We start from the raw sequence: 20,435 nt of genomic DNA, 5'->3' as shown, positions 1-20,435 counted from the left end.
AAGGTAGCCTGTTTCCTCTTGTTTTTTCCTACCCCCCCACCCCCCCCCAGATGTTCTGGTTTAACTTGGATTTAAACTTGGAGAGTGGTCAGTTTAGATGAGCTATTACCAGCAGGAGAGTGAGTTTGTGTGTGTATGGGGGTGGGGGGGATGTGAGAAAACCTGGATTTATGCAGGAAATAGCCCGACTTGATTATGTAAAGAGTTGTCACTTTGGATGGGCTAGCACCAGCAGGAGAGTGAATTTGTGTGGGGGGGTGGAGGGTGAGAAAACCTGGATTTGTGCTGGAAATGGCCCACCTGTTGATCACTTTAGATAAGCTATTACCAGCAGGACAGTGGGGTGGGAGGAGGTATTGTTTCATATTCTCTGTGTATATATAAAGTCTGCTGCAGTTTCCACGGTATGCATCTGATGAAGTGAGCTGTAGCTCACGAAAGCTCATGCTCAAATAAATTGGTTAGTCTCTAAGGTGCCACAAGTACTCCTTTTCTTTTTGCGAATGGCTGTTCCTCTGAAACAGCACACTGTAAACTATCCTTCCCGTGGACTGTTTCCTGCCATGCCTTTAATGTCACAGCGCTGTTAGACTAAACAAACAAACTGTGGTGTTAACAAAAACATGGCTAGCAAAAGGTAAAATTTACTTCCCTGTATCTCCACTCTTGGAAATATATATGAGACTTAAATATGCACTTACCTGGGGGACGAGAAGAATCCTGGATAGCTGTATGCCCAAGAAAAGCAAACATATACTTTTTCCACTGAACTTTTTTGATTGTCTGAATGCTCATGATCAAGCTTAATGTTTAAAAACAGGAAAAGTGAAGATGCAGAGGAAGTGCACACCAATAACAGCATGAGAACTGCATGCTGGGATTTTTGGAGGGGGAGTAGAGGAGAGAATTGGTTTTTCTATGAAAGAACTGGACTTAACCACAATGTGAGCCGACTCAGGAAACACGTAAACCTTTTACAGTTGAAGAATGTATGCAAATAACATAGACTTGAACTAATTAAAGGTGCCCCCACGTAACAATTTACCAATACAGTGTTTGTGTTCTTGACAAAAATAAACTTTGTCTTTCTGCTTCCAAAGCAGTAGTTCTACATACCGAAAGTAGAAAAGAATCTGTGGCTATTCTAGACTATTGAAATGACATGGAACATCCTTTAAAGGCTATGAAAATACTTTTTAGCATTTAATTTACAAAATGCTGTAATGATAATAAAATAATATTTATCACGGATATAGCACTTTTCTTCTTAATTCATTATAGCAACACTCCTGTAAGGCAACTACCAGAAAGTACTTTCATCAAGTATTTCAAAGCAGTGCAGGAGATTTAGGCATAAATCTTCCATTAAAATGAACAGAAGACGTACAGCTGAACTGATCTGAAAATAAGCTCTGTAATGTAGGCATAAACAAAGGTTGAAATCCTCAATGTGTAGAAATGTCAAGTAAGACGGAGGCAAGAATAGTAATGTTCAGTTTTAATAATATGAAGTAATATTAGCACCACAGTTAATAAGAAGTTGAAAATCATATTTGTATACACAAATACCCCAGGGTGTCCCTTCAAGAAGCACAGGACACACAACTCCCTGTTCTCCCTTTGGTGTTCTGAAATCAACAAGCAAGAGAGCTCTAAACTCTGGAATTAGCTAGTTAAATGTCTTTCAGTTTAATTATAAAATATATTTGTAATTCAAGGCTACATATTTTAGGATCTTAATCTGTGTTTATGTATTCACAGGGAAGGTAACAACAGGTAAGTGATGTATGATGAAGAATATATTACAGACAGAGGGAGAGCTCTGTACAGAAAAGATAAAATAGTGCAAAAAAGGATGCCATGAAACTTACCCTAGGTACTTTTGTATTAAAGTATATTTTAAGAATAGTGCCCACACAGCAATGTAGTGGATTTCTTTAATACATCAGACTGATGAACTTCTCCCAAACAAATTTTACCAAGACATATCTCATCCAGGTCAATTTTTAATAAAAGAAAAATTACTTAAAACTAGGGCTGTCAATTAATCGCAGTTAACTCACCCTATTAACTCAAAAAAATTAATCGCAATTAATCACACTGTTAAACATAGAATACCAATTAATATTTAATAAATTTCTTTGGATTTTTTCTACATTTTTGAATATATTGATTTCTATTACAAACACAGCATACAAAGTGACCAGTGCCCACTTTATATTATTTTTATTTAGGATGATCAGATAATATCAGGACTGTCCCGATATTAAGTTATTTGTCCCGATATTTTGGTTTGCAGTTTGGGACCACACATACCTGGGGTCCCGGGCTGGCGGCACTTATGTGGGGCAGCTCCCGCCTCCAAACAGGGAAGTGGCCACCGGCAGGTGCCCACGGTGCAGCCTTTAGCTAGGCAGAGAGACAGCAAGAGGGTCTCCGTCTCTGCACGCTGCACTGGTTCTGTCCTGCCCAATCAAAGCTGCGGGGGCAGGGCTTGCAGTCGCCAGCAGCACGCAGAGAGCCCCCTGCCCTGACCAGACCCTACCCTAGGAGCCAGAGGGACCTGCCGGATGCTTCCCAGGAGCCATCCCAGGTAGGCACCGCCAGGACCCCCCACCCCCAGCAAGTCCCTCTGGCTCTTAGGGTCGGAGGTGTCAGGGGGCAGGCTGTAGGCTGCTCCTGCCTACAAGCCCTGCTCTGCGGCTCCAGCAGCTCCTATTGGTGCTTTTCCAATGGGAAATGGGAGCCACGGAGCTCGCACTTGTGGCGGGCGCAGCACATGGAGAATCTGGAGTCCCCCCTCGCCACTCTGACCCTAGGAGCCAGAGACCTCCCAGCAGGGCAGGTGAGTGCGGCCAAGGAAGGGGGTAGGGCGTCATGGAGTGAGTGTCTGGGAGGTCTGTGGGGGGTGCTGGGCTGTGAGGGTGTGGAGGGCACTGAGCAGTGGGGGAGGTTTCTGTGTTGCTAGGCAGTGCGGGCCTGTTGGGGTGTGCTGGGCAGTGGGGGAAATCTGTGTGCGTCAGGGCACTGGGCAGTAGGGGTCTGTGTGGGGCATCGTTCAGTTGTAGTGGGGCTGTGGGGAAGGGCACTGGGAGGGAAAGAGGAAGGGGAAAATCTGTGTCTATTGGGAAACTAGCAAGTGGGGGGGGTTCTGTGTGGGATGCTGTGCAGCTGTGGTGGGGCTGTGGGCACGGGGGTGCTGGGTAGGGGTGGCGGTGTGCACAGCAATGTGCATTTGTGGTGGAAGGGCTTGGGGGGGCTCTGGGCATAGTAGATTCAAGGGGTGCGGGGCACAGTGGATCCAGGGGGGCGCTGGGCAGGGGAGCTGTGTGGCACAGCATGGGCCCACCCCTAACAGGAAGGGGCATGCTGGTAGCACAGGGCGAGGTGGACCAGTGTGCCTCTGGCCATGCCATGCATGCCCCATTGCCCCTGACCAACCCCCCACTTCCCCGCTGCTCACCTCCTCATCTGAAGGTGGGGTAGGGAGTGATGGGGTGGGTCCCGGCATTACTTATCTGGGGCGGCTCCCAGGAAGCGGCCGGCAGGTCCCCGAGGTAAGCATCAGCTGGGCTGAACCAGCAGTGTGGCCCGGGCCAGTCCCAAGGCAGGGAATCACTCTTGTGAGCAGTGTGATCAGCCAGGACAGGGCCTACCCCGCCACGTTTCTTCAGGACCCACTTGCCTGGAGGGGCCCAGCCAAACCCCCCCCTGCCACACACACACACACTCTCACCCGCCCCCACTGGCTGACTCTGGCCCCTCTGCTGCACCAGTTCCAGGCGGCTCGGCTCTGCGGAGACAGGCAGGGCCCAAGAGGTGGCAGACACGAGACTGTCCAGAACTGGAGCTGCACTGGGGTCCAGCCAGAGCAGGGGGCGGAGAGGAGCCAGAGGGCTTGGTGGGATCTGGGGGCGCAGCACAAACTGAGCGGGTTATGCCACGGCCCCTTCTGAGGCCTGGCGCCACTGAATCACCATTGTAAACCCGGTACTGAGAAGACTGCCCTTTTCTTGAGGCTGGGAACAAAAAAGTCACACTTAAGTTCAGCTGTTTATGACCAGGCTTCGCACTGCACCAGATCCAAACCTGCTCTTGACAAACGAGCTGTGGGACCCAGCCGATCCAAAGTGAACTGAAGTTGCCCATTTATTTTAAGGGGCGAGGACAGCTCCCCCAGAAAGGTATGCCATCTGGGAAACTCACTCTGCAACAACAGAGGAAAACCCACCCCAACCAATTGAGCCTGGGTGGTTGCTGACCTCCTCTCTGGCCCACCCACAGGACTGAAGTGTTCCAATGGCTCTCAGCACCCAGGGCTGACTGACAGCCCTGGAGCAGAACCACTCTGCACTCGGGGTGTCCTTAAGGAGGACTGGGCAGGCCAGCTCGCAGGGAGCCCTGACTTCCAGAGCCAGGCAGGGAGTCCCCTGAAGCCGGCTCCGTGGATGCAGCAGGGGGGCTAGAACTGCCAGCTCTGAAATGAGATGCGGCTCTGTGCTCGATGGGGGAGGCTACTAGAATCTAAGAGTTGCCATTTCCAAGCTTTTCTTTCACCTCCTGTTTTTCCATGGGGGGTAGGGTCAGGTGCCCCACAGAGGTAATAGCTGCATCCTTCCCCCAGCAGAGGGTGTGCAGACCAGTCCACCTAGCTCATGGCAGAGCCAAGGAAAGGAGGCACCTGCCTCTGCACGTGCTGATTCCCCCCAGGGCAAGCCGGGGCTGAGCACTGCTAAGTTGCTGCCCAGTTCACTTACCCACATTGGCAAGCAGAGATTGCACCTGGCAGCGTACATCTGCTTGATGTACAATTGGGACGCCATCTGTCCCAATATTCGGGTAAAATTTAACATTTGCTAGTGAAATAGAAAATCAGTGTATTGAGAATGTCCCATTAAACCAGACTGTAATCTGTTCTCTACTGGCAATTTTGATTTTTCAGGTTTTCAAGTGTAATGCAGTTTACAGTAGGGATATGTAGTTTACAGTTCTGAACCACAGTGCATACCCTAGGACAGACTACAGTGGGCACGTAATAAGACTGCACGGTTTTTTTCAGCGGATAGCTATCTAGCTAACGGTCTTCAGCCAAAATCCCCACCCGAAATGGCAACGGCAAGGGAGGAGCCAACTACCAAAAAACAAAACAAAAACAAAAAAAAGACAGTGCAGATACAGGACAGAATGGAAAACCACTTACACCTGGATTCAGAAATCCTACGAGTGTGATTCGAAAGCTTTTTGTAAAGCATGCAGGAAGGAAATTTAGCATTTGCCATGGCAGTGAGTCTGATGTTAAACATCATGCTGATTCAAAAAATCATGAACAAAACCACCAAGACTCACAAGAGCAATACCCTGGGGTCTCATTTTTTCAGCAGGCCAAATGAATCCTTCAACAAGGTTAGCGCTGCTGAGCTAACTCAAGTTTACCACACAGTAGTCCATCAGTACTCCTATCGCTCAAGTGACTGTAAACTTAAACGGACGCCTACCCAGTTTCCAGATTCAACGATTGTGAAGCACGTCAGCTGTGGCCGGACTAAAGTAGAGTCATTGATCAAAAATGTGCTGTCACTGCTCTCGACAGAATTTTTAAGAGACCTCAGCAAGCCAAATGGTCCCTATTTCTCAGTTGCCACAGATGCATCTAGCAAGGGCAACGTGTAAACTTTCCCCTTATCACGGAGATACTGGACACCCGAACATGGGGTCCAAGATAAACTGTTAGACTTCTATGAGCAAAGCAAAGACTGCAAAGGCAATAAGCAACACATTACTTGAAAAACTTGCGACACAAACTAGACCTAAACAAAGTGTCTTCCTACTGTGCTGATAACGCAAACATGAATTATGGAAAGCGACAATCAGTGTACCAGAATTTAAAAAAAAACAAACTAAAATATCTTGCCTGCAAACTGCCCTGCCCATGTTATGCACAACGCCGTGAAACATGCTAGCAATATCCTACAAGTTGACATTGAGACTTTGGTGATTAAGACATTCAATCATTTCAGCAGTTCTGCTAAGAGAGTAGCAGCATTGAAGGATATGTTTCACTTTGTGGATATGGAGTATGCCACTTTACTACCCCACATTCCGACACTCTGGTTGAGTCTTTTCCCAGGTGTAAACAGGCTTGTAAATACGAGGCAGGTTGTTAGAAACAAAGTAGTCCTTATGGGCAGTGAGACATGCCCAATAATCTCGATGGATGCTGTTCTCAGACATGGAAAACTGAACCAGGGGAGGGGCTTAGCAAATTTGAGGTTCACCTGTTTTTTCTCCAAAATGTCCCATAAATCTTCAGTGATACCGTGCTCTGTTTGAGAGTATGACAGCATGCGAAGTGTATGCCATAATGAATACTCTAAGAATTAAACTTCAGCAACGGAAGAACAACAAATTCTTTGGCTTCAAAGTTGAAAATGCTTTAACTGAGATGCTGCCTGTCACTGCTGCATGTCTCCAGAAAGACTTCATGAAATTTTACAATGTGTCAATCCTATATTTGGAGAAATGGTTTGATTTTTCAACAGCTGGCTACTTGTTCAACACCCAGTGCTTGAACATCAAAGTTAATAGTGCATTCGAATACAAGGATCTGTCTGCGACCATGACAGCTGTAAATCCCCAGAAAACAGTGGATCTTGATCAGATCTATGAGGAGTACTGTATCATCAAAGACATCAGCTCCAAGTTGGAGCTTGGAAAATACTCAGTTGTGGAATTCTGGTCTCAAGTGCTAAGAAACAAGGACGGTAGCACTGAATTCCTGAACATGACAAAGCTGGTGTCATACATGCTCAGTATACCAGTAAGCAATGCATACACAGAGCGTGTATTTTCAATCATGAAAGATGCACGTACTAATGTCCGGAATCGACGCAGCATAGACTTGGTACGGAGTGAAACGCTTGTCAAAATGAATTTCCAGATGAGTTGCAAGGACCTCTACAGCTTTGTAATTGCCCAGAAGCAAGTCATGACTATGGCAAAGTCATCCAAGAAGTACTAGACTTCTGGCATGTCTGAGAGGTATGCAGATTGTGAAGTTGATTTATTGACTGAATAAAAAACCCTGCCCTTTACATCTGTATGTTTAAATATGGATTACAACCAAGTCTATAATTTAGTCAGGGGGCCCATGACACTCCAGACCTCTGTGACTTCATTTGCTTCAGCTGTCAGTGGCTGAAGCTGGGGCTGAAGGCAGGACTGTGGGCCTCCTCTCTGACTGCTGCTGGAGCCAGGGCTAGAACTGGGACCCTTTGCTCCCCTGCCCTGCAACTGGGTCTGACTTTGCAACCAGGATCCAGCGTCCCTGTCCTGCGGCTTCAGCCGGGGCTCGAGCTGGAGCCCCGTGGTTTCTGCTGGGGGCTGGGATGATGAGTCCTTGCCCCGTGGCAGCAGGGGCCGTACACCCCTCTTGCAGATTCCTAGGGTTGTGCGCCCCCTCTCATGGCTCCAGTCGGGGCTGTGCACCTGTGGCTGTCTTCCCCCCCGCTCACCCAATGTATCCTGATATTTCACTCTTGCGATCTGTTCGCCCTATTTTATTACAAATATTTGCACTGTAAAAATGATAAAAGAAATAATATTTTTCAGTTCACCTCATACAAGTACTGTAGTGCAATCTTTTTATTGTGAAAGTGTAACTTAAAAATGTAGGGTTTTTTTGGTTACATACCTTCATTCAAACAAAACAATGTGACACTTAGAGCCTACAAGTCCACTCAGTCCTACTTCTTGTTCAGCCAATTGCTAAGACAAACAAGTTTGCTTACAGTTATGGGAGATAATGCTGCCTGATTCTTATTTACATCACTTGAAAGTGAGAACAGGCATTCGCATGGCACTTTTACAGCCGGTGTTACAAGGTATTCACGTGCCATATATGCTAAACATTCATATGCAGCTTCATGCTTCAGCCACCGTTCCAGAGTACATGCTTCCATGCTGATGATGCTCGTTTAAAAAAAAAACAAAAAAAAAACACGTTAATTAAATTTGTGACTGAACTTCTTGGGGTAGAATTGTATGTCTCCTGCTTTGTTTTACCCGCATTCTGCCATATATTTTATGTTATAGAGGTGTCGGATGATGACCCAGCACATGTTCATTTTAAGGACACTTTCACTGCAGATTTGACAAAATGCAAAGATGGTACCAATGTGAGATTTTTAAGAATAGCTACAGCACTCGACCCAAGGTTTAAGAATCTGAAGTGTTGTCCAAATCTGAGGGGGACGAGGTGCGGAGCATGCTTTCAGACATCTTAAAAGAGCAACACTCCAATGAAGAAATTACAAAACCCAAACAACCAAAAAAGAAAATCAACCTTCTGCTGGTGGCATCTCACTCATAATGAAAATGAACAGGTGTTGACGGTCCACTCTGCTTTGGATTGTTATCGAGCAGAACCAGTCATCAGCATGGCTGCATGTCCTCTGGAATGGTGGTTGAAGCCTGAAGAGACATATGGATCTTTAGCGCATCTGGCCCGTAAATATCTTGCGATGCCAGCCACAACAGTGCTGTGCAAACATCTTTTCTCACTTTCAGGTGACATTGTAAACAAGAAGCGGGCAGCATTGTCTCCTGCAAATTGTAACCAAACTGGTTTGAGTGATTGGCTGAAGTAGGACTGAGTGGCCAGGTAGGCGCTAAAGTTTTACATTCAAAAATAGAACAACGCAGTTATTTTTTGTACATAATGCTACAATTGTAAGTTTAACTTCATGATAAAGAGATTAAACTACAGTACTTGTATTAGGTGAACTGAAAAATACTATTTCTCTTGTTTTTTTACAATGCAAATATTTGTAATCAAAAATAAATATGAAGTGAGCACTGTACACTTTGTATTCTGTGCTACAATTTAAATATATTTGAAAATTTAAATAAATGGTATTCTATTATTGTTTAACAGTAAGATTAATCGTGTGATTTATCACAATTAATTTTTTTTAATCACTTGACAGCCCTGCTTAAAATTCAAGGTTCATTACTGCTAACGATTACACACAGGTGTAGGCCCAATCAGCTCCCATTCATCAAGATATTGACATAGTTAAATGTTTTCAAAGTCAGTCCCTAAATTTGAATCTATGTAATAACACTCACTGATGTAAAACTAAATTGTGTTAGATGTGATTTGCAAAGGAGTCACTTATAGAATTAGCAGGTTGCAGGAACAATAAGACATTAAAATAATCTAAAGTCAAAATGAAACTAGGGCCTCTGCCAAAATATCACACTAGATGCGAAACACATATCAACTGCAAGAGCTGGTAACCAAGACAGGAACATGCTGAGTTTTAGGAAGTAGCCTTAATACTAGAGCTAGGGGATTGTTTAAAAACAAAATCCTAAGTGTTCAACACATGCATTCTAGCTACAAACTACTTCATTCATTCTAATAAGATGGTCTCATTCCTACTACTACAGAATTCAATAGACCATTTATTTAACAGCTATCTGTCTAGGGTATGCAGTCTCTTTTATTCATTCGGGTGTTGACAACAGTAATCAAATTTTGTACATACCACTGGCTCTATTATAGCCCAACAGTCACTGGCTGGTTGCCTAGTTTTCTTATCATCCCACAAGATTTAAAAAAAAACAAAAAAAAGGCCAAAGAGACCAGCTGAAACTACAGAGGAAAGAGAGTGTAAGAAGTGGAGCAAAGGCATTTGGTTCTCCCACAAGCAGAAACTAAGAGTCTTTGACATACAGCTACCTATTACCAGGTAAGAAGAAGAATATTCAAACAAGGACAGATCGACACCAGCACAAAGCAAACAAACAGTCTTTAATAAATAGTTTTTTCAGGAATATAGTCTTGAGGCACGTTTGAATAGGGATCATTTTCCTTTAGGAAACCTCAACTCCACACTTAAAAAATGGAGTCTACATCCACCAGCTCAGATCACACCCCCAGGAAACAGAGGGCGGAGGGGCGGAGAAGGAAAAAGCGTTGTTTAAAAAAAAAAAAAAAGGAGAAGGTGAAGGCGGGGGGGCGGGGGGGGGAAACATACTGCATCCTGTTATTCTAAGGCAGGGGTGCCCAAACTACAGCCCCACGGTCCATACTTGGTCCGCCAGAGCATTTCATAAGGCCCGCAGCCTGCCTCAACGCTGTATGCTAACAGCCGATTCATTAGCATTGTGTCATGTTTACATTATTTTAGTTTACACAAATGTGTACTTAGATAATGCTGTATATAGAAACAACCTTGGCTTAATGGTGAAATCCTAGCGGATCTTAAACATAAAAAAGAAGCTTACAAGAAGTGGAAGGTTGGACATATGACCAGGGAAGAGTATAAAAATATTGCTCGGGCATGTAGGAATGATATCAGGAGGGCCAAATCGCACCTGGAGCTGCAGCTAGCAAGAGATGTCAAGAGTAACAAGAAGGGTTTCTTCAGGTATGTTGGCAACAAGAAGAAAGCCAAGGAAAGTGTGGGCCCCTTACTGAATGAGGGAGGCAACCTAGTGACAGAGGATGTGGAAAAAGCTAATGTACTCAATGCTTTTTTTGCCTCTGTTTTCACTAACAAGGTCAGCTCCCAGACTGCTGCGCTGGGCATCGCAAAATGGGGAAGAGATGGCCAGCCCTCTGTGGAGATAGAGGTGGTTAGGGACTATTTAGAAAAGCTGGACGTGCACAAGTCCATGGGGCCGGACGAGTTGCATCCGAGAGTGCTGAAGGAACTGGCGGCTGTGATTGCAGAGCCATTGGCCATTATCTTTGAAAACTCGTGGCGAACGGGGGAAGTCCCGGATGACTGGAAAAAGGCTAATGTAGTGCCAATCTTTAAAAAAGGGAAGAAGGAGGATCCAGGGAACTACAGGCCAGTCAGCCTCACCTCAGTCCCTGGAAAAATCATGGAGCAGGTCCTCAAAGAATCAATCCTGAAGCACTTGCATGAGAGGAAAGTGATCAGGAACAGCCAGCATGGATTCACCAAGGGAAGGTCATGCCTGACTAATCTAATTGCCTTTTATGATGAGATTACTGGTTCTGTGGATGAAGGGAAAGCAGTGGATGTATTGTTTCTTGACTTTAGCAAAGCTTTTGACACGGTCTCCCACAGTATTCTTGTCAGCAAGTTAAGGAAGTATGGGCTGGATGAATGCACTATAAGGTGGGTAGAAAGCTGGCTAGATTGTCGGGCTCAACGGGTAGTGATCAATGGCTCCATGTCTAGTTGGCAGCCGGTATCAAGCGGAGTGCCCCAAGGGTCGGTCCTGGGGCCGGTTTTGTTCAATATCTTCATAAATGATCTGGAGGATGGTGTGGATTGCACTCTCAGCAAATTTGCGGATGATACTAAACTGGGAGGAGTGGTAGATACGCTGGAGGGGAGGGATAGGATACAGAAAGACCTAGACAAATTGGAGGACTGGGCCAAAAGAAATCTGATGAGGTTCAATAAGGATAAGTGCAGGGTCCTGCACTTAGGACGGAAGAACCCAATGCACAGCTACAGACTAGGGACCGAATGGCTAGGCAGCAGTTCTGCGGAAAAGGACCTAGGGGTGACAGTGGACGAGAAGCTGGATATGAGTCAGCAGTGTGCCCTTGTTGCCAAGAAGGCCAATGGCATTTTGGGATGTATAAGTAGGGGCATAGCGAGCAGATCGAGGGACGTGATCGTTCCCCTCTATTCGACATTGGTGAGGCCTCATCTGGAGTACTGTGTCCAGTTTTGGGCCCCACACTTCAAGAAGGATGTGGATAAATTGGAGAGAGTCCAGCGAAGGGCAACAAAAATGATTAGGGGACTGGAACACATGACTTATGAGGAGAGGCTGAGGGAGCTGGGATTGTTTAGCCTGCAGAAGAGAAGAATGAGGGGGGATTTGATAGCTGCTTTCAACTACCTGAAAGGGGGTTCCAAAGAGGATGGCTCTAGACTGTTCTCAATTGTAGCAGATGACAGAACGAGGAGCAATGGTCTCAAGTTGCAGTGGGGGAGGTTTAGATTGGATATTAGGAAAAACTTTTTCACTAAGAGGGTGGTGAAACACTGGAATGCGTTACCTAGGGAGGTGGTAGAATCTCCTTCCTTAGAGGTTTTTAAGGTCAGGCTTGACAAAGCCCTGGCTGGGATGATTTAACTGGGAATTGGTCCTGCTTTGAGCAGGGGGTTGGACTAGATGACCTTCTGGGGTCCCTTCCAACCCTGATATTCTATGATTCTATGATTCTTCCCAGAGCTCTTGTTGCCTCCAGCGTAGTTGGGGGAGGGGAAAGGGGACAGTGGCATCATACTATTATCTATTTAGTATCCTTAGTCCATGTGCCTGGAAAACACTAGTCCAGACATGTCCTGGTGTGCTTTGCTGAGTCCCAGAGTTGAGCAATCCCCATTGCGTGATGGTTGCACAACTCTTACAGAATTGTAAAACCCTTGTTTATAAAACTTTCCTGCTGATTAATGGTCATTTAACGCCCGCCTGGCTGTGGATCACCTTTGTTGTCACTGGAGAACTAGCAGTGGACAACTCCCAAACTCACATCATATTTCAACCACCATACAACAAAGTCTCATAACTTCATACACACTAATGATATACGTATTTTGACAGAACCTAGAACAATGGATTTGAGCAGATTATGACCTTTCACATGATATCTTACATGGAATGCTTTGTATGAAATACCACAATCATTTATGAATGATGAATATGGGGGTTACAGGGCTCTACTTTGAGGTATGGTGCGTCACTGGGTAGTCAACCTGGAAGAAATTTATCATTTACATGGGCACTAAAAGGACAAACAGCTTCTATTATGCAAAGAGAAGAGGAGATGGTATCAATCATTTTTAGAACCCATAGAGCTCTTTTTAAAAAAAAAAAAAAAAAAGTATTCTTCCGCCAACTGATTCAGTTTCATTAATAACAGCACCGATGTGGCTGTGCAATAAAAGCTAATCAACTGACTCATTTTGCAAAAGAGGTATTTATAGATTACAAAAATCTTAAATCTTTCAAGAATCCACAGTTTCGTTCACTTTTTCCTGAAAAGTGTTCCTGACTGATGACATTAAGAGAAGCCATATTGTGGTCCTTTTCAAATTTCACAGAGAAAGATATTTCAGAGACAGTATCACAGAACATCTGGAAAACCATAAATATTTAGGAATAAGTTATTATTTATATTGTAGTAGCATTTACAGGACCCAGTCATTGGTCAAGGTCCCCACTGTACAAAAAGGACAATCTCTATCCCTAAGAGGTTACTGCTGAAGTACAAGACAAGGGACAACATATAGGAGGAACACAAGATAAGATGACAATCGTAGTTACCATGACAGTTGTTTCAGCACACCAACTGCCCAACCCCGGTTAAGTTTTTTCTAGGCATCACGACAGAACAGAATTTTAAGAGGGATCTGAGGAAGGCCAATAAGTTCGCTTTGCAGATGTTTATGAGGAGCCTCACGTGTGAGTGGCAGCATGGGAGAAAGCACAAAGAGCATGTTTGAAATTTTACCAAATGGGTGACGAAGACTGGCATCATATGCAGACTGGAGACAGGAGCTGACATCTCAATAGCTTCCTGGGAGTATCTTAGTAAGCCCTCAGTCAAGTTCATCAGGAGAGCATCCACAACACCCACATTAACAGCATGAGCAGCCAGCTCTATCAGAGACTCTTCGAGCTTCTGGAAGCCTCTAGTTCAGGGGTTTTCAAAGTTCATTGTACTGCAACCTCCTTCTGACCAAAAAAGTTACTACATGAGCCCAGGAAGGGGGACTGAAGCCTGTGCCCTGCCACCACAGGCAGGGGGGCTAAAGCCAAAGCCCAAGGACTTCAGGCCCAGGTGGGAGGCCTGTAACCTAAGGCCCGCTGCCTAGGGCTGACACCAAAGCCTGAGCCCTGCCTCCCAGGGGTGAAGCCCTTTGGCTTCTGCACCAGATGGTGGGGCTCGGGCTTTGGCCTCAAGCCCAACAAGTCTAATGCCAGCCCCAGTGACCCCATTAAAACAGGGTCCCGACCTCCAGTTTGAGAACCACTGCTATAGTCCACACAAGGATGCTCACAGGTTCGTTCAGACACTAGCAGACACATTTACCTAATACTTATCCTTACGGTTATGAGTCAGTGCTTTCATTTAGAACAAGAGTTTATCAATAACACTGATAAAGGAAGTTTTATGTCAATTATTTTTTAAATCACTACAGGTTTAAGTGTAGGATTTAAGCATGTTTGCTTATTGTTGAAGTAACTGCCAAATTAAGTTTAAATGGAAAGAAGACCACACAACCAGCAGAAGTTTGTCCAGGTCTTTTCTATGAAGATTTTTCTCAAACACATTCTTATCCAGATCTGCCATTCCATTATACTTTAGGCCACCTCAACACCGTCTCCCAACTGGAACATGGACCTAGGATTGGAGACAACTCTTTTCAACAAGCGCTCTGGCAGGGATAGAGACTGATTTTTAGGTGGTGCAGGAGGTAGCCAGTTATTGTGGGTGGGCAGCTGGCTGGAGTTGGATGATGCTGAGAAGGAAATATTTACCAAGGGGAGAACACACATACAATTTTATGGGGCGAGAAAAACCATTTTGTAAATGGTGAGACACTATAAACATGGAATACAACAATACCATCTTCACAAAGTCCCTTCTCAGAACAGAATCACACTAAGACAAAGCTTAAAAATAAACTTGAACAAATAAGATAAACTTTTTTCAATACAGAATAGGTACAGACTCTTTACCTGAATCAAGAAAGATAAAGTGTGTTATCAAAAAATGGTATTCCCAACCCCATAAATGGGTTAGAGTGAGTCTATAAAATCTTAATGAAGCTGCTATAGATGTGGGTGGGGGGGGGGGGGGCGGGAGAGTGGCATTGCATTACTTTACCCCACAGGAGACTTGCAACCGTTGCTAGTAGAGGGGGAACATATTATGAAACCACTCCCCACAAATATAAACAAACCCTGGCAGAAATCTCAGGGGGCGGTGACCCCACGTGTCTCCCCCCGCGCCAACATTGCCTAAACACAAATGTAGGGTAAAGGAAACTGGGATATGATGTTGTTCCAGTTTTATTTCCACTGGAGCCCTGCACCTGCTGTTGGCTTCTCACTGTACTGTATACGTGACTTCTACAAGATAGAAAAGGAGTACTTGTGGCACCTTAGAGACTAACCAATTTATTTGAGCATAAGCTTTCATGAGCTACAGCTCACGAAAGCTTATGCTCAAATTGGTTAGTCTCTAAGGTGCCACAAGTACTCCTTTTCTTTTTGCGAATACAGACTAACACGGCTATTACTCTGAAACCTGTTCTACAAGATAGGAGCAGCTACTATACACTTCCTATTTCCTCTCCAAGTCCATATCCTTGGGGGATAGTGGGTTGGGTTTGTAACTGATCTGAAGAGCAGCTGCTCTTGCTGAGTTGTTTATGAGTTTAAAAATGTAAGCTGTCTCAGTAGTGTGTACCATGCTGATGATGGAGGACAGATTCAAGAGTCTGAGACTGATCCGTCGAAAGACTGTGTCAGAAATGGTGGGTTTTCCCAACAGTGGCTGCTAGCTAAAACTTGCAGCAGTGTCACTATTAAGGAACATGTAACACGGTCACTGTTATATAGCTATTAAATGAGTAATAGGAAAACCATTCCATTACTACCTAGATACATATCTCTGGTGATAAGAGCACTCTGCCAAGGCAGACCCACCCTGAGGAAAACAAAATATGAAATTCCTTTTGTTTCTACTCGCCTGACTCAGATGCGCAAGAGTGATGTGACAAAACCTGATTTGGACTTGGTCACAGAGCTATTCTGTCAAACTTATATTTGTTAAATCTCCAGAGGCATGAGCTAATTGAATCTCTAGCCAAACACACGTACATCATGACATATTATATATAAAAATCTAAGATAATCAGTTTCAGAAAGAAAAAAAAAAAAGAGACCTGAGACTATACACTAATCTATGTACAAATCTAAGGACAGAAAGTATCACTTATATCACAGACAGTTCCTACAGGTCAGTCATATTGGGTAAAACTTTCAAAAATGTTTAAGTGACATAGGAGTCTGAGTCTCCACCTCCAAAAATAATAGAAATTAACTCCTTCCCATATAACTAAAGTCCAGTAAACAGCTTTCTAAAGTTAAAGTTATGGCCATAGACATGTGTTTTTGCTGGATTTGTATACATAGGCACCTTAAATTTTATATTAATAGTTTTATGTATCCTCTCAAATTGTACTTTATGTAGGTGTTAAAATTTATTTTTAAAAGACCAAGCACACAAACAAGAATACTCCTTGCCCTTCATTCCAAAATATCTATGTGTCACTGCTTCACTGAGCCCAAGAACCCTGATCCACATGTGGTACTGAGATACGCTTCACTGTATGCAGACAAAGTGACCAAAAAATATACCATCAATGATAAAATTTACAGAAAGACAAAAGAAACCTGAGAACATATTAGAGTTTGAGAACATATTAGAGTTTGATTTAAGAATATTTACTGTGTATATTTTGACATGATGCTCACAATTTGTATTTTAATGGTTATAAAAGCTTTAACGTTTTGAATCTCAACATCTCATCATTAAATAATTAGTCTGACATTCCTTCCCCATAATTTCACCCAACTGTGAAATTTTAAAAAGGATAAAATTTGAAAAAAAAATGCGTAAGACCCCACGTTTCATGCAATTGTGAGAATTTAAAATCAATAAAAGTCTAAAAATGCTTAAACATTGATATTATCTGTCAAAATTATAAAAGAATAAAAATCTAACTCTGCCAAACCTATTTCTAGTTAACACTGTTATCGAGGGATGAGGGAGGGAGAAATCGCTATCCACACAGGTCAGAGACCATGTTACAGCTGTGCTTACAGCAAATGTGTTTTAACGTAGCTATCACTGATGTGGTTTCATCACAGTAGGGATACGGAGCTCTAAAATCTTTGCAAGGGGCTGTTATAAAGTCATACATATATAGTCTAGCTATTTCACCCTGGAGGAATAGAACCCCTAAACATCTTCTGTTTCATGGATTAGATACCACTGTGATAAGTGCAATATAAAATCCTTAAGCAGATATTTATAGATTTTATATAGGCTATTTTAATCCCAATGGTACTAAAAGACATTCTCTTCTGGCACCGCTACCCATTGGCCTGTTGGCGAATCAGACTCCACACTGAGATGTTAGTAGGCTACCAGGTATCTAAGCACCAGCCCACCCACCACACACACCCCATAGTTTCTCATTACAGTATTCTAGGCAACACCCTTTTCTCCTCCACACAAACATTCTCTCTGCCTGTATTTACTAAGATATCTATGGGTCCAATCCGACACCCGCTGAAGCGAGTACGAGGCCTGCGTGTAATATCCTTAGAACAGGCTAAGGAAAATATGAAATCAAGTTTTGTAGAAGAGGTGAAGCACTTCCCACCCAACTGCAGGTGCTGAAGCCAAGTAGTTCATCCATCCACCATGTGACGGGAATATGCGGTCCATAATGTATTTTTAAATATTAATTTTAAATATGAGAGAGCAAGAGCGCACGCTCATACATGAATTCATTTCAGATTCTAAATATCTACCTGATATTTCAGGACTCATTCAGTTTGGTTAATGGGTTTTCAACAGCACATCATCTCTGTAGTACGCATGGTAACGTGCTTTAATTGACTGATGCATAAAAAAATGAGCCTTCTTCGTCTAGTAGAATTATAGGTCATCAAAAAGATACGGATTTTTGTGAAAAAAATCGAACTATTAAAGCAACGTCTGCTCGTAAACAGCATCCTCTAGATGTAAGGTTGTATAGGTCTTGGGGTCTCAAAACAATACCTAAATCTGAAATAAAATTGAAGGTGTCCATATGTAGTTGAATCCAATAGCTTGGCTGCAATTGCTTAAGTATTTGCATTAAGAACCTAGTACTTTAGAACTACTCTGTCAAAATTCCTTCTATACTAAAGTACATTTAACACTCCTTATTTCCATGCCCAGTAAATTTATTCATAATATTTTTCAAATACACATTTCCATACTAGTATTAACAGGACCTAAATACATATTAATACAGTACAATCAAATCAAAAGACCTGCTTTACTAATGTCTCCACAATATTGGCTGACATAACATAGATAGATACAGCTAATATCTTGGAGTTATCTACTGAGCCACTATTCTTATTCATGCTGTCATGTGTTTCTTTCAACCTATACTGACTCAAGGAAGTGGCAACACAGCCACATTTTGAGACACTCCAACATGAGTGAAAACAGAGGTGTCTGACAGCTAAGTAGTAAGTTATATCTAAACTTAAAAGGAACATTTCAATAATTCTTTACATTATATGCATTGCATATATGCAGAATAATGTTTAATCCTCCAATTACTGCAAATGCCTACAAGCTACCTTGCGTTCAAGACCAGGCAAATTCACTTGGCCAGTAAACCAGAAAAGAAAGAAGAGTGTACAGTCTTGTCTATACTAGAAAAGGTTCCAGTACAACTATCCCAGCAAATTCTCCTAGGGTAGATGCCACTGATACCAACAAGAGTATGCCTTGTCAGCATAGCTTATACTGGTTCTCCAACAAAGTAAGTTATAATGGCAAAAACACTCTTGCCAATGTAACTGCACATACACTAGGGCTATTAAAAGCATAGAAATGTTTTTAAAAAAAAATACATCAACATTGCTAATCAACATTGCTCTACTGGCAAAAAATTCTAGTGTAGTTTTCAGGATTAGCTGTTTTGTTACAAAACCAGAGGGCAAAATTGGAGCCAAAGGATCTCTCGCGGTCCTTAACACCTTGCATATAAATGCAAATATATCCAGGTTCTTCATTACCAAGGCACATAGAGCTATGTCATTGATTTGCTCTAACTCTGAATTTTTTTGTATACTACTTAATTCAGTAAAATGTCAACCAGCGTCTCGCACCAGCACTGCCTATTACTGCGTATGCCCTACTCATCTCTTCGTCTGTGGTTCCTAGCCCCCTTTACACTCTAATGAACTGGGAAATGTGTATTCTTATTTATGAATATAGTACATGCCTGTGTTTATGGTGAGTTACTTGCTAGGTAGCTAGATCAAAGAGGATTGTTAAAGAAACCAAATCAAGAAAGGTGTCAAGGCTGACCCCCCACTCTGGTACTGAGTGCAGAAGATGGGGGCCCACAAGGATTCTAAAAAATAATACTGGCAACTCCAGGCTTGTATTAAACTTCCAAGGTTACAGCTGTTTTTTTGTTTTTTTTTTTTTAAACTTTGGATGGGTAGATGCTGCCACCAAAGTGCAAAAACCCCTTTGAGAACCCAGGAAGGCACACTTGGGAATTCCTTCCTTCCTGTGGGGTACCCTCAAGCCCTTTTACGCCCCCTCCAGGGAAGAGCTGAGAAAGAAAAAGTAAATCAGCTGTTGCCACCAGCTAATTAAAGAACATGGACAAACCTCTTAGGGACACAAAAATCCAATCCTGTTCTTAAAAGAGATAAATTTTATTAAAAACAAAAAAAAGATAGAAAATAAATCTGGAATGTAGGCTTTTTGCTAGATTTAAAAAAAAAAACAAATTACACGGATTAAGCATCAAGATAGCTTTCTTGAGGTCCAGCTTAAAGGTTACAAGCAAAACAAAAGCACCCGGGTTAGCACAGAGTCCACAAGCCATAAAGAAATAAAAAAGATAAACCTAATAGTGTCTTCCTAGACATTTCCTGATCTACTTACATATCTGGGGTTTTAAATGAGTAGCTCCCAAACTCTTACAGCATAGCTGCAGCCCCTTCTCTCTGGGAGAACAGACAAACAAAGGGGAAGTTTTTTCCCAATTTTAAAAAGTTCTAGACTTCCCATTAGCTCTTTGGTCAGGTGCCCACTCCCCTCCTTTGACCTATGAACTTTTTAACCCTTTACAGGTAAAGCAAGTAGAGAACAGCCACTAACAGGGATTTTATAAATAACTGGATGCCCATAAAAGGGAGTTTATACACACACACACCTCATTTATCACAAAAGGCAAAACAACGGCCCAGATATGAAGTATCCCTGCAAAACATTCAAACACAATAGCAAGGTTTCTAGCCATGACAGGAAGATAGAGGACAAAGCAAACAAAATCATTATAGACCCAGGCTCAGAAAAGAAAAGGGGATGGGGGGTTGACCAATTTGGGAGCAGCTGCCTAACGGATGTCAGTCAAAAGCTGAAAGACTGGGACTGACAAAGAGACAAAGTCAGAAGGAGGTTTCCTGCAAGCCTAGAGTCCATGGTATTATGCTTTGCTTTACCTTTTTAACCCATTATACGGTATTCCTGTTGTCTCATAACGGTGCCCCCTTTTGAAAAGGCTGTCCCTTTGTCACTGCCAACATTTTCTGGTTGCCTAGCTTATGAAGCGGAG

At 43.2% G+C, this 20,435-nt stretch overlaps 1 protein-coding gene across 2 annotated transcripts in view; it reads right to left on the bottom strand.

The window, feature by feature from the left end:
* The window catches only part of UTRN (utrophin), a 577,632-nt gene that overhangs the window by 516,134 nt on the left and 41,063 nt on the right, over positions 1 to 20,435 (bottom strand). The window contains exon 1 of one of the 2 annotated variants that reach the window (XM_048844327.2): positions 702 to 823. The exons of the other annotated variant lie outside the window; for it this stretch is intronic. Within the exon in view, the coding sequence (XP_048700284.2) occupies positions 702 to 795 (94 nt within the window). The 5' untranslated portion in view covers positions 796 to 823. Of the gene's footprint in view, positions 1 to 701; positions 824 to 20,435 lie in introns of those variants that run through there. 2 annotated transcript variants of the gene reach the window in all.

Source organism: Caretta caretta, chromosome 3, assembly GCF_965140235.1.
Source record: "Caretta caretta isolate rCarCar2 chromosome 3, rCarCar1.hap1, whole genome shotgun sequence".
In the NCBI taxonomy this organism is placed as follows: domain Eukaryota; kingdom Metazoa; phylum Chordata; order Testudines; family Cheloniidae; genus Caretta; species Caretta caretta.
Note: the sequence above shows the minus strand (reverse complement) of the source record. Positions and strands in the feature narration are given on the sequence as shown.